Genomic DNA, 24,239 nt, shown 5'->3' with positions numbered 1-24,239 from the left:
GAGGCAAGTGTGCACCAGGCCCTCCAGGCTGGGCCTCCCCAAGCTGCTCACCCAGTTTCACCCTGTCCCTAGCACCCAGGGCTGGACAAACTCGGTGCACTGTGGGACAAGCCTCCTGCTAGCCCACCTTCTTTGGACCTGGTCACTCATTCCCATGGGGCAGGAAGATGGGCAATGGCCCAAAGGTAGCAGGTCCAAACGGACGTGCAGAACACAGCCTCTGCTCCAGGAAGGGACACATGGGCGCCAAGAGGGACTTCCACAGGAGGCTACCGAAGGCCTGGCAGTAGCTGCATCTCCCTGACCTCAAGTGTCCTCCTTCCCAGAAGGGCAGGCTCTCGGCGAAGGCCCAGGCCTGGGCAGGAAGCAGTCACCGTGAGGCAGCTCAATGCTCAGTCCAAGCAGCAGCAGCTGTTGAGGCCTCAGAGCAAACGCCACCCCCGTGGCACCCTCCTCACCCTTAGTCATTCTCAGCTTTGCCCAGGGGAGAAAACAGAACCCTGTGGCACCCCCTGCCCAGCCTCACAGGCTCTGTGCCATCCAGGCCCAGGGATCTCCCCAGGAATGGCCTCAGTGGCCTGGCTACACCCTCACCCAGGGATGTGCCGAAGCCCTGTGACCCGCTCCCAGCTCCCCCTGGGCTGCTAGCCAGGAGCCCCAGTGCACAGAAAGACCGAGTCCCGGACATGGAGGGAGGACTGTTGGAGCAGGCCCCGGATGCAGGCAGGACAGAGATGGTGCTGAAGGGACTGGGGAGTGGACGCTGGACCTCAGGCCACCCACAGGACTGCCATACCTCTTGGAAGAAGCAGAGAGGCAGAGAGTGTGTGCACACCCCCAGAACAAAGCCCCTCACACTGTTTCCAGTCCAACAGGTAGGCACTGAGCTTGGGCCCCACCTGGCAGGCATCATGCACTTCGGAGGGGCTAGGCCAGCCAGAAGCACCTCCTTCCTGCCTCCCACACACCCGCCAGCCTCACCTCCCTCCTCCCTGCTCCACAGGCCCCATCCTGTCCACCACAGGGGTCTGCACCCTGCTTGTGCATACCAGCTGCTGCTCTGCCAACTTGCCCATCATATGCCAGGCCTGGCAAACTTCTGCTCCTTTAAGAGCCTGTCAAATGCCACCCTCCTCATTCTCGCCAGTTGTCACTGTGCCAGTCGGCCTCCTTGGCACCCAGCATGTAACCGATCCCTACTGGGAAGTGGGGCAACCCCTGCTGGACACGAATTTGGTAGGTAGGGGAAGGGGCACAGGAAGGCAGCAGCACTGCTGGGTTCCATGGAGAAGACAGACCTGCAGTCACCACACAGGGGGCCTGCCTCACCCTGCCCACAGCGGGCGCACACTGCTTCACAGGCGGGGGAGCTGGAGAGTGGGCTGGGAGCCCGTACTCCTCATCTGTCCTGAGGGATGAGGCCAGCACAACCAAGTGACCAACACCTGTGCCACGAGCCTTCGATTTCATTAACACACAGATGGAACCCTGGCCAGACCCCATGGCCCACAGGAGTGGGATGCTCCCAGGCTCACAGACCCCATGGCCCACAGGAGTGGGATGCTCCCAGGCTCACAGACCCCATGGCCCACAGGAGTGGGATGCTCCCAGGCTCACAGACCCCATGGCCCACAGGAAGGGGATGCTCCCAGGCTCACAGACCCCATGGCCCACAGGAAGGGGATGCTCCCAGGCTCACAGACCCCATGGCCCACAGGAAGGGGATGCTCCCAGGCTCACAGACCCCATGGCCCACAGGAGGGGGATGCTCCCAGGCTCACAGACCCCATGGCCCACAGGAAGGGGATGCTCCCAGGCTCACAGACCCCATGGCCCACAGGAGTGGGATGCTCCCAGGCTCACAGACCCCATGGCCCACAGGAGTGGGGTGCCCCCAGGCTCACAGACCCCATGGCCCACAGGAAGGGGATGCTCCCAGGCTCACAGACCCCATGGCCCACAGGAAGGGGATGCTCCCAGGCTCACAGACTCCATGGCCCACAGGAGTGGGGTGCCCCCAGGCTCACAGACCCCATGGCCCACAGGAAGGGGATGCTCCCAGGCTCACAGACCCCATGGCCCACAGGAAGGGGATGCTCCCAGGCTCACAGACCCCATGGCCCACAGGAGTGGGATGCTCCCAGGCTCACAGACCCCATGGCCCACAGGAAGGGGATGCTCCCAGGCTCACAGACCCCATGGCCCACAGGAGTGGGATGCTCCCAGGCTCACAGACCCCATGGCCCACAGGAGTGGGATGCTCCCAGGCTCACAGACCCCATGGCCCACAGGAAGGGGATGCTCCCAGGCTCACAGACCCCATGGCCCACAGGAGTGGGATGCTCCCAGGCTCACAGACCCCATGGCCCACAGGAGTGGGATGCTCCCAGGCTCACAGACCCCATGGCCCACAGGAAGGGGATGCTCCCAGGCTCACAGACCCCATGGCCCACAGGAGTGGGATGCTCCCAGGCTCACAGACCCCATGGCCCACAGGAAGGGGATGCTCCCAGGCTCACAGACCCCATGGCCCACAGGAAGGGGATGCTCCCAGGCTCACAGACCCCATGGCCCACAGGAAGGGGATGCTCCCAGGCTCACAGACCCCATGGCCCACAGGAAGGGGATGCTCCCAGGCTCACAGACCCCATGGCCCACAGGAAGGGGATGCTCCCAGGCTCACAGACCCCATGGCCCACAGGAGTGGGGTGCTCCCAGGCTCACAGACCCCATGGCCCACAGGAGTGGGGTGCTCCCAGGCTCACAGACCCCATGGCCCACAGGAAGGGGATGCTCCCAGGCTCACAGACCCCATGGCCCACAGGAGTGGGATGCTCCCAGGCTCACAGACCCCATGGCCCACAGGAAGGGGATGCTCCCAGGCTCACAGACCCCATGGCCCACAGGAAGGGGATGCCAGGCTCACAGACCCCATGGCCCACAGGAAGGGGATGCCAGGCTCACAGACCCCATGGCCCACAGGAAGGGGATGCTCCCAGGCTCACAGACCCCATGGCCCACAGGAAGGGGATGCTCCCAGGCTCACAGACCCCATGGCCCACAGGAAGGGGATGCTCCCAGGCTCACAGACCCCATGGCCCACAGGAAGGGGATGCTCCCAGGCTCACAGACCCCATGGCCCACAGGAAGGGGATGCTCCCAGGCTCACAGACCCCATGGCCCACAGGAAGGGGATGCTCCCAGGCTCACAGACCCCATGGCCCACAGGAGTGGGGTGCTCCCAGGCTCACAGACCCCATGGCCCACAGGAGTGGGATGCTCCCAGGCTCACAGACCCCATGGCCCACAGGAAGGGGATGCTCCCAGGCTCACAGACCCCATGGCCCACAGGAGTGGGGTGCTCCCAGGCTCACAGACCCCATGGCCCACAGGAGTGGGGTGCTCCCAGGCTCACAGACCCCATGGCCCACAGGAGTGGGATGCTCCCAGGCTCACAGACCCCATGGCCCACAGGAAGGGGATGCTCCCAGGCTCACAGACCCCATGGCCCACAGGAGTGGGGTGCTCCCAGGCTCACAGACCCCATGGCCCACAGGAGTGGGATGCTCCCAGGCTCACAGACCCCATGGCCCACAGGAGTGGGATGCTCCCAGGCTCACAGACCCCATGGCCCACAGGAGTGGGATGCTCCCAGGCTCACAGACTCCATGGCCCACAGGAAGGGGATGCTCCCAGGCTCACAGACCCCATGGCCCACAGGAAGGGGATGCTCCCAGGCTCACAGACCGCCCCACTCACCCAGAGTGCACTTGCTATGGAAGTCAAGAGAAGATTGCTCTGAGGTAGGTGGGTGGCAGCAAGAGGTGGCCCTCATTAGGCACTTCCCACCACAGGTCAACTCCGAGGGGTGGGGCAGGCATGAGGGGCCCAGAAACTCAAGTACCCAAGCCCAGGCCTGGAAGATAGTGACCAGGCGACACGTGGGGTGGAATAGAGAGAAGGGCCGCAGGTACCGCCTCCCAGGAGGGCATGTCCTGCAGCTGTCTACAGCAGGCCCCTCACATTCCTTGGTTGGGGTGAGTGTCAGTGCTGGTTGGTCCACCCAGAGCCTGAAAGTCAGGGCTCCCAGTGACCCCTTTCCCCAAGACCCAGCCAGGCAGAGCCTCCAGCAGCCACCTGGCACAGAGCCTGGGGCTCAGCATACCTTGCTCCCTGCGGTGCATGCCACGGGGGCCTCCCGTCACCCCAAAATGCAGGAGAGGGCATCACATCCTGGGGTGCTTGGTGCCACCCCCACCCTACATTTATGACTGGCCTTCTGGGTATTGGGGGGGCCTGAAACCTGCAGTTCTAACCGGAGTTCTCCCTGGGTGCTAACCCCACTTCTGTGGCAGGGCCTACGGCTGTGGAATGGGACTTCTGGGTTTAACTGTCTGCACCCCCAAACAAACCAGCAGCCCCAGACAAAGTGAGCTTTCACCAGCCTACTGTGCCCTCTGCAAAGTGAGAGGTCCACTGAGAAGGACAAGGCCAAGATGGCACAAGTGACACCCGGCAGACACCACAGACCCAGATGCCACACAGGCAGGTGCTGCTGCCCTAGAACCTGAGCCCCTCGTGGCTGCCACACTCCGCCGCCCCTCGGCCCCTCACACGTTCAACTCCCAGCCAACGTGGCTTCCTTATAGCTTCCCTTGAAACCTTCCTAAGCCCCAGAGCGGGCACTCTGCCCATCTTCCTCAGGGCCTGGCTGGGCTCCAGTCCTGCCTCTATGTCTCCTGTGGAGCTGCCTTCAGCATTTGCCCTCAGATTCAATGCACAGACTGGCACAGGCACACACACACACACACACACACACAGTCCCTCATACACACACCAGTCCCCCCATACACACGTCCCTCACACACGTCCCTCACACACAATGCCTCTCACACACACATCAGTCCCCTCAGACGAGTCCCTCACACAACCAGTGCCCTCACACACACCAGTCCCCTCAAACACACCAGTCCCTCACACACACACCAGTCCCCTCAAACACATCAGTCCCTCACACACACACCAGTCCCTCACACACACATCAGTCCCTCACACACACACACGTCATACAGTCCCTCACACAACCAGTCCCTCACACACACACACACCAGTCCCCTCAAACACACCAGTCCCACACACACCAGTGCCTCACACACACACACACCAGTCACATACTGTCCCTCACACAACCAGTCCCTCACACATACACCAGTCCCTCACACACACACACACACCAGTCACAGTCCCTCACACACACACCAGTCCCCTCAAACACATCAGTCCCTCACACACACACCAATCCCTCACACATACACACGTCACACAGTCCCTCACACAACCAGTCCCTCACACACACACACACCAGTCCCCTCAAACACACCAGTCCCACACACACCAGTGCCTCACACACACACACACACACACACCAGTCACATACAGTCCCTCACACAACCAGTCCCTCACACATACACCAGTCCCTCACACACACACACACACACACCAGTCACAGTCCCTCACACACACAACCAGTCCCTCACACACACACCAGTCCCTGACACACACACCAGTCTCCTCAAACACACCAGTGCCTCACACACAGTCCCTCACACACCAGTCCTTCACACACACACCAGTCTCCTCACACACCAGTCTCCTCAAACACACCAGTCCCTCACACACTCACCAGTGCCTCACACACACAGTCCCTCACACACACACCAGTCCCCTCAAACACACACCAGTCCCCTCAAACACACCAGTCCCTCACACTCACCAGTACCCTCATACACACGCACACCAGTCCTTCACACACGCAGTCCTATCACCCCATTGATGTCAGGCACCGTTCCTGACTTGAACTCACGAGTACTGCCAACTTGTCCACATGTTTCCAAAACCTGACAGTTTCACCTTCAGACAGGACATTTTTGGCGGGGTCATCAGCCGGCACCCTTGGGTCGACTTGTAGGGCCCTCCCCATTGAACACACTGGCAATCAGGAGGCAGGGAAGGATCCCAGGAAGAGAAAGATGGAGCCAGGTGCCCAGGGACAGGCAGAGGCACAGAGCTGCATGTGGGTACCGCAGCCCCTGGCCCCTGGGGGGCTGTCCAGCAGGCCATGCTTGCCTCACACCCCCCCAAGCGACCCACCGGGGAGGACACATCTGCTGCTGCAGCAGGCGGTACCTGCCCCACTCCCTGGGGTCCTCAAGCTCAAACACGGGTGCCTGCTCCCACATGCGCCCCTGCACACAGCCAGCTCAGTGTACAGGTGGGGAGGCACCCCTGCAGCAGGTCAGAGAAAGTACAGGTGAAGAAAGTGTCAGACATGGATTTTCCAGCAACCTCCCTATGGCAGCCAGCACAAAACCAGGCGCCCAGAAGCCCTGTGCTGCTTCTCTGGGCCAGGCCACTCAAGGACAGCCTCTGGGTCACCTCCACCTGGGTGGCCAAAGCCCGTGCCCAGGCAGTCTAGGATACAGGCAGGCACACCCATGGTGGCTGAGGCTCCACATCCTGCGGGCTGCGGGAGTGCGGGCTTCTGTGCTGGCAAGGTGGGGTCACCCCCAAAAGTTGAGGACATCGAGACCCGCTTCCCTCCCATAGAGCAGAGGAAGTGCAGGTGGCTAAGGAGAGCCCCACTCGGCAGGGCTCCAGAGCAAACCTGCCAGGCTGGCCCGGGGCTGCACAGCCCCTCTGCCCTGGACGACCTCCGGGCTGCCCAGCACAGCTTACTGCACAGTTGCTGGCCACACCGGGAGGGCAGCCACGGACACGGTCCGCTGCCTCCCCAGCCTGACCTCCTGAGGGCAGGAACAGGACAGACAGACGTCCTACACACCACACCCCTCCCTCGGCCTAGCCGGCAGGTGTCACCTGAGCACTTTGCTGACGGCCTGAAGAACCATTTTGCAGCAGAGCCCGGTTTTGGAGGACTGGCTGGGCAGGGCCTGGTCTTCGGGGAGACTGCAGTGGTCTCCCAGCATGATGTGGGCAGTAGGGAAGGGAAGCGGTGGGGTACCGGCTGGCCAGCACTCACAAGTGCCTGCTGCCCGGGCCCTCCAGCTTCTCGGCCCTCCACCCTCACTCCCTGGCCAATGGGACGCCTGGCAGAGACAAACAGCTGCTCCCTTTCCAGAGGCAAGGGCCGGCCAAGGCTGGTTAAATAAGGGAGCATCTGAATCGGCCTTTCAAAGTGGCAGGGCAGAAAAGGCAGTGGGGGTGGGGTCAGAAGGGAGGGGACAGGGCCATCCTCAGCCTGCAAGAATGACCCGTCAGAGAAATCCTGGAGTCCATCTCAAGGTGCTCTGGTGCCAAGCCCCCAGGAGAGCCCTTCTGAGCACAGGAGCAGCTCTGCTGACGAGCTCTGGGTTAATGGCACCCTCACCCTTGTGTGGCCCCGCCCAGCCCAGTCAGTGCTCAGACTAGGGACAGACAGACAGACGGGTGGCCCTGCTCTGCAGTGTGTACACAGCCGGAGGCACTCAAAGTAGCTCTCTCGCTGATGGCCCTAGAGAGAGAAGGGGCCCGCCCACCAGCTTCTGGGTGCCTGGAGGGGGCTGGGCTGAAGCTGCCAGCCAGAGCCACAGGGCACCCAGCCCAAGAGAAACGTCCCGAGCAGCTCCCCATGGGGGTGCAGGGAGCAGCACGCCCCAACCTTCCTTCCTGTGGTCTGCACACAGGAGACCACCACATTCCGAAAATGCAAACACCTGAGAGGGCAGCGCTCTCTCCTCCACCTGAGGCAGTATGGACCCCACTGGCAGTGACAGCCCCCACCACCAACACTACGGGCTCATCAGGAGCCTCTACCCGTGTAGGAGCCGTACTTCCTGTGCTTCCTGCCAATCGAGAGACCCCAGCATCTCCAGCCACCGCCCCTCAGGCCCTGTCCGAGCACCTCTGTCTGTGTGAAGCCCTGCAGGAGTCAGGACACAGCCATGACACCAGGTACTGTGGGGAGCACAGAGCCATCGGGAAAGCAGCCAAGGCGGACTCACCCCATCAACTGCAGCCACCACAGGGGCTGTGGTGTCTCGACTGCACGCACACGCAGAGCATGGTGGGGGGCACAGAGACAGCACACCGACCCGGTGCAGACACATTCTTCAGGCGCCACAGCAGAGGGGGATGGCCCCAGGGGGCCCCCTCCCTAAGCAGCACAGCAGCAGCAGGCCCGACACGCCGCGGTATCCTTCTCCCCACCAGGCTGGTCCCTCAGCCACAAGGGCAGTGTGGAACTCGTCTCTACAGAACCAACAGCCCAGTGAGGCTCAGGATGTCCATGTGCCCACAGGCCTTCCTCTGCCCTAGCAAGGCCATTCCCCTGCCCTGTGGTGCCACATGAACCCAGACACCATGCTCACAAATGCCAGGCTGCCCTCAGGGCTCCACCAACAACAGTGGGGACACAGGTGCCGGCAGGTCACCCAAGTGGCAAAGGAAGCCACAGGAAGAGCGGGTGCCGGGTCTGGGGAGGCCCCTGTGAGCAGCAGGGCTGGGACCAAGAGGCACACGCTGCAGAGCTGGCTGCTCTCAGGAGGCCTGGCCTGGACAGAGGAGGTCACACAGAGGCCCATGACAGGGAGAATGAGCCTGCTGGGGGCTGGAGGGCACAGCGTAAGGGAAGCTGGGGGTGGTAGAGGCTTTGGGCACAAGAAGCCAGGCAACCAGGCAAGGCAGTGGTGAGGTTGGCATGGGGGCGGGGTACTGTCGGGACCAGGTGCCGGGTATGGTGGGGGTAGCATGCCAGGCGAGCCCAGTGGGTCCGGTCGGCATGCGGCAGCTCTCTGGCTTGTGTGACTATCCTCAGAGGGCTGGGCTGGGGAGCAGAGTAATATCCACGTTCACCTGTTTGTTCACTGGGGGACACCTGCAGAGGGCAGGTATTCCTACTGATGAAAATTCAGGGGGTGGAGCAGAAGGGGAGGGGGAAGGGCAGCTGGCACCCAAGGACACCAGGTGAGAAGCCACAGAGGCCACAGTGAGAAGAGGAGCAGAGCCAGTGCAGGCTCTGCAGACTCCAGGGGTACTGCCACAGAGGCCCATGGGCTGGTGACGGGGGCCGGGGTGGCCTGGCCCCACCACCCCAGAAAAGGAAGAGCAAAAGGACCCTCTCCAGGCACAGCCAGGCTCAGGAGTGGGCAGGAACAGCGAGCACAGGAGCGGGCAGAGGCACTACACAGAGGGGAGCAGTCAGAGCGAAGGTGGGACGGGCCAGGGGCACGAGCCATGAGTCTGTGTTGGAGGTTACTTTACCTTTAATGAGCTTGTAGTTTTAGAAAAGTTGCAGATGTACAAAGAAGTTGCCAACACAGAAGCCCCAGGCCCCAAACTCACTCTTCCTATCGCTAACCCTTGTGCTAGGATGGTCTATCTGTTCACAATGAATGAATCCATGTTGGCGCAGCAAGCTCCACACCTGACTCAGATGTCTGGCTCCATGTGGTGCTCTCCTCATCATTAGGCTGGGCTGTGGGTGTGGGAGGAGGAGCACAGAGGGAAACGCCCTTCTCATCGCCCCATGCCCACGGCCCGTCCTGTCAGGGCAGCTCACCTGATCTCCTGGCTCACGCCGTGGCTGTCGGGACTCCCCATGCAAAGACACTCTCGTGTTCCCCATCCCACACTGCACTCCTGACAGAAGTCACTGCATGAAGCCCACGCTAAAGGGGCGGGACACCACTGCTTACCACCCTGACGGAGGGGCAGCTACAGGAACCACTGCAAGTTCTTCTGGGCACTAATTTGCATATTCGGCCGTTTGTTTATGCTGAGATGAAGTCGGATATTGAGGCTGTGCTCTGAGCTAGAACACAACACTACTTTGTTTTGTGACTCACACTGCCCGTCCTCGGCCCTGGGGAGCTCCTGCAGTCAGCTGCTGTGTCCCCTGATGTGCCCCCGCCAGCAGACTTTTCCCTTTGGGGCACATCCTGACTTCCCTGCACTGCAGGACGCTCCAGCCTCCTCCTGTATTCCCTGCCCCGGCCCGGGAATCAGCCCCTTTTCCAAGGAGCCGCAGGGTCCTCTTCACTGGAGAACATTATAAACTGGCCAGGTGTGCTGGCTCATGCCTATAATCCCAGTATTTTGGGAGGCTGAGCAGGGACCATCACCTAAGAATGGGCATTTGAGACCAGCCTGGGCAACAAAGTGAGACCCCATCTCTACAAAAAATGTAAAACTTGGCCAGGTGTGGTGGCGTGTGTCTGTGTTCCAAGCTACATGGGAGGCTGAGGCAGGAGGATCACTGGAGCCCAAGAGGTTGAGGCTCCATAATTATGCCGCTGCACTCCTGCTTGGGTGACAGAGCAAGATCCTGCCTCCAAAAATTAATTAATGAATTAAAAACTGAGATCTGGCCAGGCATGGTGATTCACATGCAGCATCTCAGAGCATTCTGAGAGGCCCAGGTAAGTGAACTGCTTGAGGCCAGGAGTTTGAGATCAGCCTGGGTAACACAGCAGGACCCCGTTTCTAAAACACTTTTTAAAAAATTATCTGGGTGGGGTGGTACCTGCCTGTTGTTCCAGCTACTGAGGAGCTGAGGTGGGAGGCTCGCCTGAGCCCAGGAGGTGGAGGCTGCAGTGAAGTGTGACTACAGCACTGCACTCCACCCTGGGTCTGCACAATGAAAAACAAAACCCCTAAGACCAGAGCATTCGGTGGACTCGGCGCTAGTGGGTGTCACTCCCTCCGTGCCCCCTCAGCAGAAAGAACGTGGAGGCGCATGTGTGTACACACAAGCACTCATATGCCTCAATCTCCATCTCCATGTGGACATTCCCAGCTATACTAAGCTAACCGGGTCCCCCGAGGTCCCCAGCCCATCCCTGCAGCCATCATTGCCTGGACCAGACTGGCCCCTCCACCTGCTGGTCTGTAGCCTCCCCTCCAACAAGGAGCCTCTGGGAGACCCGGTGTTTTAATGACTTTGTGAAACCATGGAAGAGGGAGCCCACACGCTACGGGAACAGCACAGTCACACCACCGGCACCCTCACAACGGCACGGGGAAGTGGAGCTACTTCAGAGTTCACGGTGGAGTGCCGCGAAAATCAAAACGAATGAAAAGGAGAGGAACAGCTCCACTGACAACGAAAACACCCCGAAAGACACACACAGCACGTACGGAGACTCCAACCCAGTCAGTCCCGGAAATGATGTGACTTAAGAAAGGGTTTGAAAAAAGGCAAAATAAGAATCAGGAGTGAGAGGGTGAACCACTTCTGAAATGAAGTCTGACTTAGAAACCACCAGCACGTCAACGTAGAAGATGAGAAGGGAGAACTTCGTAATGAAGGAAAGGAGATTTCTGCTCCAACTCAGGAGAGTCACTGACACTGGCCCTCACCTCCACTATCAACACACAACCTGGGTAGAATCTATGAAGCGCCTGGCTTCACACCCGGGATACGCCGTGCAGGACGGTGGCCCCTGTGCACAGGCAATGCATGGGAGCCACCAAGGCTGTAGGTGGGGACGGCAAAGCCACGCAGGGCCTGCAGTCTGAAGAAGCAGAGATGGCAGGGATGGAAGTCTCGAGCTGCTGAGCTGTTGAAAACTGCAGGATGGGGAGCCGGTCAGGATGGAGCTGCACAGGAGGGGACTCCAGAAACGTCCATGGGGATCCAAGGAAGCCTCTGGACAAACAGCTGAGGGTGTGCAGAGAACACCTGCAAGGCCTGGCAGAGAACAGCTCCGGGGCACAGGAGCCGAGGTCACAGGGGGCAGGAGACAGATGTGTGCCCACACCCAGACCTTGTGCATTCAAGGAGAGACCTTGAGCATTCAACAGAGACTCCACAATGGCTGCGGAATTGTAGACAGGTAAGATGGAGCCTCAGTCTCCATCTACATGTCTACAGTTGCCCAGAGTGAGGGTTTCTCTGGACCTGCCTTAATAAAGCTTAAAAACAAGCCTCAAATACATCCTAGTTAACCAACTGCCTGCCAGAACAAACCACACTAGTCTTTAAGGGAGGAAAACAGAATTGAGACTTGCAACAACATTGCTACCACAATACCTGGCATACAAAAAAAATTACTAGACAGGTGAAGCAGAAGAATGTAACTCATAACCAGGAAAAATAACTCAACAGAAATGCCCAGAGATGACAAAGACGATAAGAGCAATGAACAAAGACTTTAAAAGAACGAAATAGGCCGGGTGCGGTGGCTCACGCCTGTAATCCCAGCACTTTGGGAGGCCGAGGTGGGAGGATCATGAGGTCAAGAGATCGAGACCATCCTGGTCAACCTGGTGAAACCCCGTCTCTACTAAAAACGCAAAAAATTAGCTGGGCATGGTGGCGCGTGCCTGTAATCCCAGCTACTCGGGAGGCAGAGGCAGGAGAATTGCCTGAACCCAGGAGGCGGAGGTTGCGGTGAGCCGAGATCGCGCCATTGCACTCCAGCCTGGGTAACAAGAGCGAAACTCCGTCTCAAAAAAAAGCAAAAGAACGAAATAAATATCTTCAAAGATGTATGTATTTATCTTTTTTTTTTTTTGAGACGGAGTCTCCTCTATTGCCCAGGCTGGAGCACACTGGCACAGTCTCGGCTCACTGCAACCTCTGTCTCCTGGGTTCAAGTGATTCTCCTGCCTCAGCCTCCAGAGCAGCTGGGATTACAGGTGTGTGCCACCTGGACCAGCTAATTTTGTATTTTTGTAGAGATGAGGTTTCACCGTGCTGGCTAGGCTGGTCTCAAACTCCTCACCTCAAGTAATTTGCCCACCTTACCCTCCCCAAAGTGCTGAGATTACAGGCGTGAGTCATCGTGCCCAGCCAATGTATTAAAATATTTAGAGGAAGGGATGGACATAATAAACAAAGCAGTTGGGGCTCTGAAAAAAAAATATGGAAACTCCACAAAAAAATAAATGCAGATTCCTGGAAATGAAGAAAATCTGAAATGAAATTTCTATGAGATGAAATTAACATCAGATTAAACAGTGGTAAAGAGAAGATTACAATAAAAACATCATTTATTAAAATTTATAGAATGGAGCTAATGCAGGGCTTAGGGAGAAATTTATAACCATAAACGTTCATATTAGAAGAGAAAGCTTAAAATGAATGATTCCTATTAAGAAGCTAGAAAAGAGGAAATGCATATTAAATGCAAGGTGGAAGGAAGTAACAGAAATCTATGAGATGAAAAACCGACAAATAATGAAGAATTAATTAAACATAAATTGAGCCCAGAAAATTAAAAAGAAAAATGATCAATTTCCCAAGCAGACTAAGCAGAAAAGAGTCAGAAAGCCAAGGGAGGAAGAGGGCATAAATCACCAATATCAGAAATGAAAGGGACATTCCTACAGATCCCACAGATGCCCAGTGGATAACAAGGCACTTCAAGGAACAACTGAATGGTAGGAGAAAATGGAGATGAAACAGACAAATTTTTCACAAACAAAAGCTACCAAAACTGACATATGAAGAAGCAGAAAAGCTACATTTACAACTAAAAACCTTTCTACAAGGAAATAGCGGGTGCAGGTGGCTTACAGATGAATTCTACCAATATAAATAAGAAATAATACCAACCGTACACATACTCTTTCAGAAAACAGGGGAGGATGACCAGTGTAACACTGCTACCAAAGTGAGACAACAGCATTACTAGAAAAGGGAAATTACAGCCCGACACGTCATAAAACAGTAACAAACGAATTCAGCCACGTACTGAAAGGATAATACAGCGCAGACAAAAGAGATCCACCCAGTAATGTAAGCTTAGCCAATGCTTGAAAATCAACATCATTCACCACATTAATGAAAGGAGAAAAAATATGACCATCTCAATTAGACAGAGACAAAGCACGTGGCAAAATATGCAGGCAGACTCTCAGAAGACCAGGAACAGAGGGACCATCCTCAGCTGAGAAGGGACGTCTAAAAAGATTGAAAGCTATCACCAAATGCTGCTGATGGAGTAAAGATTTGCCCTAAATCAGGAACAAGGCAAGGGCTCTGAGCACTTCTCAGGCTCACCGCTCTTATTCGGTGCTATCCCGGTGGCACGACGAGGCCACTGCGATGAGGCAAGAAAAAGGTGCCCGAGGCACCAATACTGGAAAGGAAAAGGTCGTCTTGTTTGGCAGGCAACGTGGTGATGTCAAGTCTGCTACAGCTAATAAGAAAATTTAGTGGCATCATGGGGTACAAGGTCAATACTGAAAATTAATTTTATTCCTATATAATGGCAACGAATAAATGGAAAATACAATTTATAAAACTGCTAGTTACAATAGAATTCTTAAATTTAGGAATAATCTCAATACAAACCTGTACAAAACCTCTCACTGAAAAGCACAGAACAATGCTGAGAATAATTAAAGACCTAAACCCATGAAGAAATGTACCATGGCCATGGATTAGAAGACTAAATACTGTTAAGATGTAAATGTTCTTAATTCAATTTAAATCTCTCAAAATCCCAGAATAATGTCCTATTTTTGAAAGAAATTAACAAAAGGATTCTTAAATGCACACAGAAATGCAAAAGGGCTTTGAATGAGCCAACCATTCCTGCAGAAGAACCAAGTAGCAAGACTCTCACGAATTTCAAGACTTGCCTTAAAGCTACAGCGTTAAAACTGATATAAACATAAATAAAGCAGAATAATGTTCAGAACTAGACCTAGACTTCTACACTTACATGGTCAACTGGACTTCAACAAGGGTGTGAGATCAATCCAATGGGGAAAGGAAAATGTTTTAAATAAATTGTGCTGAGAAAATGGAATATCTCTGAGGGAAAAGAAACCTTCAATCCCTACCTCACACCAAGCGGGATCGGCGAACCAGACATAAAGCAAAACGACAATGCTTCTACAATAAAACAGGGGAGCGTATCTGTGCCAAGCTCAAAGTAGGCAAAGGTTTCCTAGAATGTAAAAAGCACTAACCAAAAAGTGACAAAATATATTTCATCAAAATTTGAACATGCACACGCTTCTATTCAATATACTGTTAAGAAAAATGAATAGGCAAGTCACAGATGGCATGTATCTGACAAAAGACTTCTAGTTAAACCACAGAAAGCAGGTGTACAGCTCAACAATAAAAGAGACAACTCAATGTTTGAGAATGGCAAAAGACTGGAACAGACATTTTACAGAGGAAGAGAAATAACAGCCAATAAGCACAAGAGCAAGTGCCACACCCTCCAGAATGGCTAAACTTGCACAGTCTGAGAACACCCAAGGTGCAAAAAGGCAGGAACTAGGAGACTGATGCACGGCTGGTGGCGTGAAAAGTAGCACAGATATGAAGGAAAAGGGCTGGCAGTTTCTGACGAAGCTAAATGTGCGTCCAGGATTCCATAATTCTGCGGCTAAGTGCTGAGCCAAGAGAAGCAAAGCATATATCCACCAAGGCTCCTGCAGGAACGTTCACAGCAGCCAGGAACGGGAAACAACCCCAAGTCCACAAACAGAAGACCAGCTCAATAAACCACAGCACATCCACACAACAGCACACCACTCAGTAGCCCAAAGCATCAAACCACCACCAAGATGCAACGCACAGCTAAGCCCCACAGATGAGACGCCCGGGAAGAACGCCAGAGACAGGGGTAGGGACCATCCGAGTCCATGTATCTGATGTCCCAGAAAAGGCCAGATTGGTCTTTGATGAAAATAAATCACAACAATGGCTGCCTGTTGGGAGGGAGGTAGCAGGCAGACAGTGAGAGCTGACTGGGAAGGCACGTGGTGGAATTTTCTGAGAAGATGGAAACATTTTGCATCTTGACCAGGCTGTGGGCTATAGGGGAGGTCATATTCATCAAAACTCACCTAGCTGAACGCTTGAGATCCATGCATTTCACAGTCAACTTCTTAAAAACTAAAAGTTTTTACAAAGGAAGAAAGAGAGAAAGCATTTAAGAGAAAGCAGCAGACAAAATTAAAGGAAAAAAGACTCACAACTACATACGGAAAAGGCACATCCACACCGAGGTATTATAGTAAAATTACTGGACTTATGACGAGCAGGAAGTCCTTTGATGAAAAGTAAGTCTGCATACGAAGGAAAGAAATTGTATTTCCTTACACACCAGTAACACTTTAAACCAAAAGGCTGTTGTCACGGTCCCCCTCAGATTCACAGGTTGAAGCCCATACCCCCAGTGTTCTGATGCCATTTGGAGGTGGTGCCACCAGACGGAATTAGGGTTAGATGAAGTCATGACAGGGGCCCTTGTGATGGGATTATTGCCCTTAGAAGGAGAGGAAGGTTCTAGGCAGCCCTCAACAGTAGCTGCAAACAACACAAAAAGACACCCAGATATTACACACCTCCCTGGGGGAACACAGCCACCAGCGGAGTCAACTGGCCTCCAAACAAAAAGAATGTGAATGTGACCAAGGCCTCGATCCAGTTTACAGGAAGTACAGAAGAATGTGCTAAACAATACCGCAGCATGCAATTAGCAAAATTCAGACCCTGAGACACATCACAGGAAGAGCAGGCAGGCTCCATTAACAACCTAAGTGGACAGAATAAAATAAACAGGACTGACGGAATGCAGACACGCAGGGCAGAGCTGACAGCCCGGCCACCACTCGGCACCTGTGCCCATCACCTCTGGTCCAATGCCACGCTTGAGTGTGTGAGGTGCTCTTCCTGTGGGGGCTGGCTGAGGGTGGCCCTGGAATTTGTGCTATTTTTGCAACTTCTTATGAATTTATAATTATTTCAATATATAAACTTAAGAGTTTCCAAATGTGTCACCCAAGTGCAATGCATGGACCGTATTTGAATACACATTCAACACTAAAAACAAGTCATAAGATAGCAGAGAAACATAAAGGCTGGACACTCAATGTGATAAAAAAAAAATCACTTCTGGTATGAGACGTTTTGTTTAAAGAAAAGAATCTTTCTCTTTTACAGACACACAGAGCAGTCACAGATGAAACGTGTTCAGAATTTCCTTCAAAATCATCTCGGTGACGCAGGAAAATTACAACTGAGTTGGGTGAGAGCCTGAACACACAGCTTTGAACATGTGCCCACCAAAAATCACTCACCCTTCTTTTAAAGTCAGTTCACGAATCTAACCCCTGTCAAAGGAACACACCGAATTTCTCCACAGAGAAGCCGCCCGGTGAACACCCCATCTAGTCTCTTCCCCGGCAACAGTTTTCCATTGGTTCTCCAGGCTTTTCAGAAGAGCAGAGCTACCTGAGCCTAGCAATTTATGCTCCAGGCCAGAGTTGCAGCTGTGGTGGAGGCAACATGGAGCCACAACGCAAGAGCTCTAGGGTCAGGTGCGGCTCAAGGATGTGAGCTCTTCTCAGCAAGAGTGCACACACAGCACTTCTGGCTCACAAAACTCATGTGCTTGTGTGCACACATGCATATGGGCGCTCTGCGCTTGGCACAGTTGCCATGCCGTGACCCTGGGCACACCGCTACCGTTCCCAGCGGCCCTGCTGGGCTCACCCATGTGTCTTTCTCTGGGGATGCCTTGGGTGTCTGAGGCTAGCCAGGTGACTCCTGTGGAACCCCCCAGTGACCCTGTGCAGAAACCACACCTGTTACCCCTCCTTCCTTGTCTGAGAATGTAGGTCATGGGAAATGGCATAGCCAAAATCCAAATCCAGGAGAGCTGGCCCCAGAGGTCCTGGTACCCTGCCCCAATGGCAGGCCTCAGTCTGTGTGGGGGACATGGGGCAGCTGGTACCTGCGAAGACTGACTGAGTGCTTCCTCTGCAAGGAAAAGCAAACTGTGGCATGTCAGCTTGTGAGCCACTCCCCACCACTGCCCTCAGAGCCTCCAGAAAGAACTGTGGAGGAAGGCAGCAGGCACGTGGGAATCCCGTCAACACTGACAGGAATCACGGCTGACCCAAACCTCTCTGCTCCTTCCCGCTCCGAGAGCATCTGCTGGGTGTGCAGGAGGGGTCTGTGGCACACAGGCCTTACAGGCGGGAGTGGGATGACTGATCTCATCTGCCAGGTGAGATACACCCGCTCCAGAGAGCCAACCGTCAAGCCAGGAGATGAGAACTCCTCACACTGGTGTGATTTTAAAGGAAAGCCCACATTACAGCAACTACGGATGATGGCTGTCATGATTTCTTTAAAAGCACAGGGTCTCACTGGGCAGGGAAGATGCACCTAACTGCTAAGCCCCAAGCTTGAGACACGCATCTTGTGGTGGCAATGAGAAACTCTTTGCCTCCTGCCTCGCCTCTGCGGGGACGGCGCCTTCTCACCCAGACGCTTCCAGGCTTCTGTCTGTCCGAAGTGGAGAGACACGTTCCCCGGAGTCTCGCCGACCAGGCAGTGAAACGGCCCTGTCTCAGGGTGGCACAGCCTGCTACTGGGGGCCCTGTGGTCAGTGCCCCCCACCCCACGCCCAGCTGCATTAGACTTGCTGCTGGAGAAATCAACAGAGACGCTGAAGAGGGAAAACCCGACACTGTTCAGGGGACTGGAAAACATCACTGGAGCTCTCAGTTTCACCAAGCGTGTGCAGACCGTAGATTTCCAAGTCCGGCAAGTGGGAAGAGTAATGAAGTGGATCGCGTGGCCACGGGCAGCTGCTGCTGGTCACCGGCAAGCACACCTTCCAGACTCAGGCCCCAAGATGTCTTCCAGAGGGACAGCCACACCCAGGCACAGTGGGGTCACAGGGACCAGACTTCACCACCTGCAAAGTGATGGCTTTCAAGACACTGGATGGACATCGGGCAGCAAAGGCTGATGGTGCCCGAGAAACAGGGAACAAACCAGGGAGCTGTCCGCTTGCCATGTCCTTCCCAAGGAGCCCACACAGCAGGGAAGACCCATGGAGTCCAGCGGGCTTCTGAGTCCAGGGGCACAGCTCGGGGGGCCTCGGTTTCTCAGAATGCCAGAGAGGAGAGCACTGCTAAGGGCTGCACTGAGTCCTCGGCTGGGCACTGACCAGGATGTGGCTCTAAGGGAGCCCCTGAGGTGAGGACAGAGCCCCCTCAAAGGACTAGTGACGGTCTCCAGGCTCACCCAAACACCAGCAACCCCACAGCAGGGGGCACTCCGCAAGAGTGTGTCGGTCAGGAGAAAACGAGCCCTAATAAAACAGCCCAAAACCCCACACACAAAGGCCAAACAAAGCAACTGAAAGAAACACGCTCTTCCCAAAGAACTCACCTGAGCCCGAAAACCAGGCTCCAAAGTATTTATTTACAAACAAAAATATGCAGCGGCCAGGCTGAGTGGCTCTCTCCTGTAATCCACGCACTCTGGGATCCCAAGGTGGGCAGATGGCTTGAGCCTAGGAGTTCGAGACCAGCCAGGCCAACACGGCAAAACCTGTCTCTACAAAAAATACAAAAACTAGCCAGTAGTGATGGTGCATCTGTAGTCCCAGCTACTCAGGAGGCTGAGGCAGGAAGGTCACCTGAGCCTGGGAGGCTGAGGCTGCAATGAGCCAAGATCACGCCACCACCCTCTAGCCTGGGTGATAGTGAGACATCCCTCCCCACCAAACAATGCAGCACAAAACAAATTAGAGTGCACGGCCTTTTGCTTCTAATCAAAGACCACCACGTGTTCAAAGAAGAAAGGAAAATAATCCCTTCCTAGTCAAGTCAATTAATAGGAAAAGCCCCATAAATGGCCAAATGGCAGAACTGGAAGGCAATGACATTTTAAAAGTCACTCTAACTGTATCCCATCTACGCAGAAAGCCAGAAGAAACATGAGACGTGGTAAACAGAGATAAAGAAGATTTTTCTTAAAATCCAAACTGGACTTCTAGATGTGGGCACGAAGATGTCTGAGATGAGCAGCATGTGGGCTGCTGCAAAGCCAAGGCGGCTGCCCTCAAAGACAGCAGCAGAAACTCCGCAGAGGAGGACCCAGGATGAGACTCCGCAGAGGAAGACAGAGCGGAAGAGGACTCAGGATGAGACTCTGCAGAGGAAGACAGAGCGGAGGAGGACTCAGGATGAGACTCCGCAGAGGAAGACAGAGCGGAAGAGGACTCAGGATGAGACTCCGCAGAGGAAGACAGAGCGGAGGAGGACTCAGGATGAGACTCCGCAGAGGAAGACAGAGCGGAGGAGGACTCAGGATGAGACTCCGCAGAGGAAGACAGAGCGGAGGAGGACTCAGGATGAGACTCCGCAGAGGAAGACAGAGCGGAGGAGGACTCAGGATGAGACTCCGCAGAGGAAGACAGAGCGGAGGAGGACTGAGGATGAGACTCCGCAGAGGAAGACAGAGCGGAGGAGGACTCAGGATGAGACTCCGCAGAGGAAGACAGAGCGGAGGAGGACTCAGGATGAGACTCCGCAGAGGAAGACAGAGCGGAGGAGGACTCAGGATGAGACTCCGCAGAGGAAGACAGAGCGGAGGAGGACTCAGGATGAGACTCCGCAGAGGAAGACAGAGCGGAAGAGGACTCAGGATGAGACTCCGCAGAGGAAGACAGAGCGGAGGAGGACTCAGGATGAGACTCCGCAGAGGAAGACAGAGCGGAGGAGGACTCAGGATGAGACTCCGCAGAGGAAGACAGAGCGGAGGAGGACTCAGGATGAGACTCCGCAGAGGAAGACAGAGCGGAGGAGGACTCAGGATGAGACTCCGCAGAGGAAGACAGAGCGGAGGAGGACTCAGGATGAGACTCTGCAGAGGAAGACAGAGCGGAAGAGGACTCAGGATGAGACTCCGCAGAGGAAGACAGAGCGGAGGAGGACTCAGGATGAGACTCCGCAGAGGAAGACAGAGCGGAAGAGGACTCAGGATGAACAGCCTACACCTGAGCTCGGGCCACCTACTGAGGACTAGCCACAGGCTGGAAAACATTTTATAACACACAGATCTGATAAACAACTTGTATCTAATAGATCATCACCTCTGACAACTCAGTAACAAGAAGGCAAGTCACCCAACAGAAAATGGGCAAAGACGGAACACAAACTTCACCAAAGAAGACTGGCCATCAGGGAAATGCCAAACACAAGCACAGGATACTGCAGCATAAGCACAGGGACAGCCATGACCACGGGACAGCCATGCCACATACCCAACGGGACGACCACAGGACGGCCATGCCATGGGCCCAATGCAACAAGCACAGGATGGCCATGCCCAATGGGATGGCCACCAGACAGCCACACCATATGCCCGTGGATGACCACAGGACAAGCACGCCACATGCCCAACAGGACCACAAGACGGCTATGACAGTAGTGATGGTGCGTCACTGCAGCATGCCTGCAGATGACCATGGGATAAGCATGCCACGTACCCACGGGATGAGCATGCCACATGCCTCACCGTGGTGTGCAGAAGCAGGGCCCTGAGGCTGCTGGCAGGGATGCAAAATGGTGGAATCAGAACTTTAGAATGCAACTGGGCAGCTTAAGAGAAAGAATGGACTGCTACATGCAGTGGTCATGTATTTCTACTGAGACCCACGCACGAAGGTTCACGGCAGCTCCAAGTGTGATCGTCAGAAAGGGGAGGACCTGCACACCCAACGGCGGGGAGGCGACATGCCACGGCCTCAGCATCCATGGAGTGTGCCTCGACTCAAACAGGAGTGGCCTCGGAGCCATGAGGAACATGGAAGAGTCCTCCAGCAGCTGTGCTGAGTGACAGCAGCAAAGGGGACAGCAAGTTCCTCCCGCAATTCCACTCGCAGGAATTCCAGGAAATGTGAAGGGGTGACCGCTTGCTTCTCTTTTTTAGAGAAGCAACTCCTCTCTGGACTCCTGGCCCAGTGCCTGCCCATTGTCCCCACTAGACCAAGGGGAATCTCAAGACTTGAGACATTCCCTCCAGAACTGGCTCCTCGGGTGAGGTGTCCTCCGCAACTCCAGAAAGACTCACTCCATCCTCCCATTGCCTCAGAGGAGTGCGGGAATCGTCCCTGACCCCCTCAGATCCCACATCCACCCATCAGCAGGTCCTCACGGCTCTACCCACAAAACACACCAGGAGCTGTCTCTTCCCCACACGCCCCCCGCCCATACCCCGCGGGCCTCATTTGCCACTACCATGGTCTCAGGCAGGACCCCTGTGCCCCCGCCCTCCAATCCACTCTCCATGTGACCGTGAGCGTCATCCTGGCAAGTAAGCTCTGACCTCACGCCCTGCTGCTCAAAGTCCCTCACAGCTCCTACACCATGCAGTGAATGAGCCAAGTGCTCCCAGCACCACCTCTCCCTCCTCCCCCTCCCCCTTGCTCTGGTCCCTTGAGTCTCCTGTGTGGCCTGAGAACCCAGCACACATGTGCTGCAGGGCTGGCCACCTGCCCTTTGCTGTGGCCAGAGTGATCTTCCTCAGGCAGCCCATGTTCCGGGAGGCCACTTGTACCTCCATCTCTGGCCGCCCTACCCTGTGCTCCTCAGCCCACGGCAGACAGGCACATCTGTCCAGCACTCCTGTTAGAATGTGAGGCCACTAAGGGCAGGGGTCTTGTGTCTGCTATGCTTTTGGGGCTGGAACAGGGGGACAGCAGGCAGTCAATAGTTGCTGAACAAATAGAAGAGACACCAAGTTGGCACAGAGTAAGACAGCAGCCCTCAGAGCACAGAGAGGCTCTGGGTGAGTGGTGGGAAGTGAATGAAACCTGTCTCCCCTTCTCGCTCATGTTCTCAGTCCAGACCTGTGCCCTGTGGCTCCACTGTGACATCCAGAGTGATGCTAACACCCAGGGTGCCAGGGGATCCTCCGGGGGCTGACCCCCTTGAGCAGGGTGTGGCATCTGCATGAAACACGCTGCCCCAGTGCTCAACAGGGCTCAGTCACCCGCACTGGGGCAGATGCCAGTACTAAATGCGCAGGCTCAACTAGAAGGAAACCACAGCCCCAACACTGGCCATGGCAGCATCTGGAGAGAGTGGCACCTGTGCCGCCAAGGGAAGGGAGTGGGGGAAAGTCACGTGCCCTATCTGTTGCACATGGGATCCAGCCCAGGTGAAAAGGGCCCATGGCAGGGCAGCCAGCTAGGCAGTGAGTGTCGCGTCGGCGGCTCCTCCTGTCCCTCCAGACTGGCCTCCAGCCCCACTGCCCCGAAAGTGCACATCTGCACAGCACCGCCTCCTGTGGCTGCGCTGCCACCTCTCATCTGCTGCTTCTACCTCCTTCAGACTTCCTCCAACCCCACTGCACCTGCCATGGATAAGGGAGGCCAGGGTACCAAGGAAGGAATCCTGCACCCCTCCATGCCCAGCCAGCACCACAATGTCTCTGTGGCTGCAGTCAACCCTCGGCCCCGCCATCTGTTCATACCTGCAGCCTTCCTCGTGCCTGAGCCTACACCGGGCGACTGATGCAACTGGGCAGTCAGCACTAACTGCAATTGTGGTAAGGGACAGAGACAAGGAGGCTGTACAGGCATCCAGCCCCTGGCTTCAGCCCCTCATTCCCAATCCTCCTTCCACAGATGCGGGCTGAGTATCTTGCCCCTGGTCTCACATGCAATCCCTGGGGGTGGGAGGTGGGGAACAAAGATCTCAGAGAGCAAAATCTCAGGCACTAACAATGGTTGGAAGAGAGGAGCCTACAGAGTGAGGATGAGGGATCCTGCTGGCCCCACCTGGCATCCCCTCTCAGCTGCCGGCAGCAGAGGCAGAACCCACATGGGCCACTCTGTGTTCCGGCTAAGTGCCTGAGCAGGGCCATGGGTCTGGGCTGCTGCTCAGCGCCTTGCCCTGGGCGCTCCAGCAGGTACTACAGAAACGTGTGCTGATGATGGCAGGCAGACCAGCTGGGAATTAAACGCCCAACAGAGAACATGAAAATGACTTTTTGACATGGCTGCTCGAGAGACTACCCTCAGGGCTGCTGCCAGATGCTGAAGCCCCAGCCCCACCCAGGGCAAAGACATACGTCTCTACACATCGCCGGGCTGGGGTCCCATCAGACCTCAGCTAGGAAGGCCTGCTCCAGGGATTCCACGTGGCCTCCCCCAGCCCACCCAGGCAGGGTCTTGGGCGCCGTCAGAGGGAGGAAACCTGACGGTCAGTCCCGGGGTCGGCCCAAGGTGAAGATGAGGCCCCACAGGTCCAGAGGCCGTTGAGCTGCAGTGTCCTGCCTGGCATGGTGGGCAGATGGCCCTGCCTTTTTCCCCAGGCCTGAGACCCCATGACTCCCAGCAGGCACGAGCTGCTGGCTCCCAGGCCCCCGACTTTGAAGAGCAAACATCTGGCACCCCACTCTCAGCTGGTGGCTCCTGGCACCCCCACTCTCAGCTGGTGGCTCCTGGTACCCCGCTCTCAGCTGG

At 55.7% G+C, this 24,239-nt stretch overlaps 1 protein-coding gene across 17 annotated transcripts in view; it reads right to left on the bottom strand.

Annotated features, from left to right (window-relative positions):
• Positions 1-24,239, bottom strand: part of MOB2 (MOB kinase activator 2) — a 76,250-nt gene that overhangs the window by 12,671 nt on the left and 39,340 nt on the right. For 2 of the 17 annotated variants that reach the window (XM_009008738.5, XM_002755671.6), the window contains exon 1: positions 6,877-7,136. The exons of the other annotated variants lie outside the window; for them this stretch is intronic. In XM_009008738.5, coding sequence (XP_009006986.2) covers positions 6,877-6,986 — 110 coding nt within the window. In that variant the 5' untranslated portion in view covers positions 6,987-7,136. Of the gene's footprint in view, positions 1-6,876; positions 7,137-24,239 lie in introns of those variants that run through there. 17 annotated transcript variants of the gene reach the window in all.

The sequence above is a fragment of the Callithrix jacchus genome, chromosome 10 (genome assembly GCF_049354715.1).
Source record: "Callithrix jacchus isolate 240 chromosome 10, calJac240_pri, whole genome shotgun sequence".
Lineage (NCBI taxonomy): Eukaryota > Metazoa > Chordata > Mammalia > Primates > Cebidae > Callithrix > Callithrix jacchus.
The sequence above is the reverse complement of the archived record's forward strand: the minus strand, read 5'-3'. Positions and strand labels throughout refer to the sequence as shown.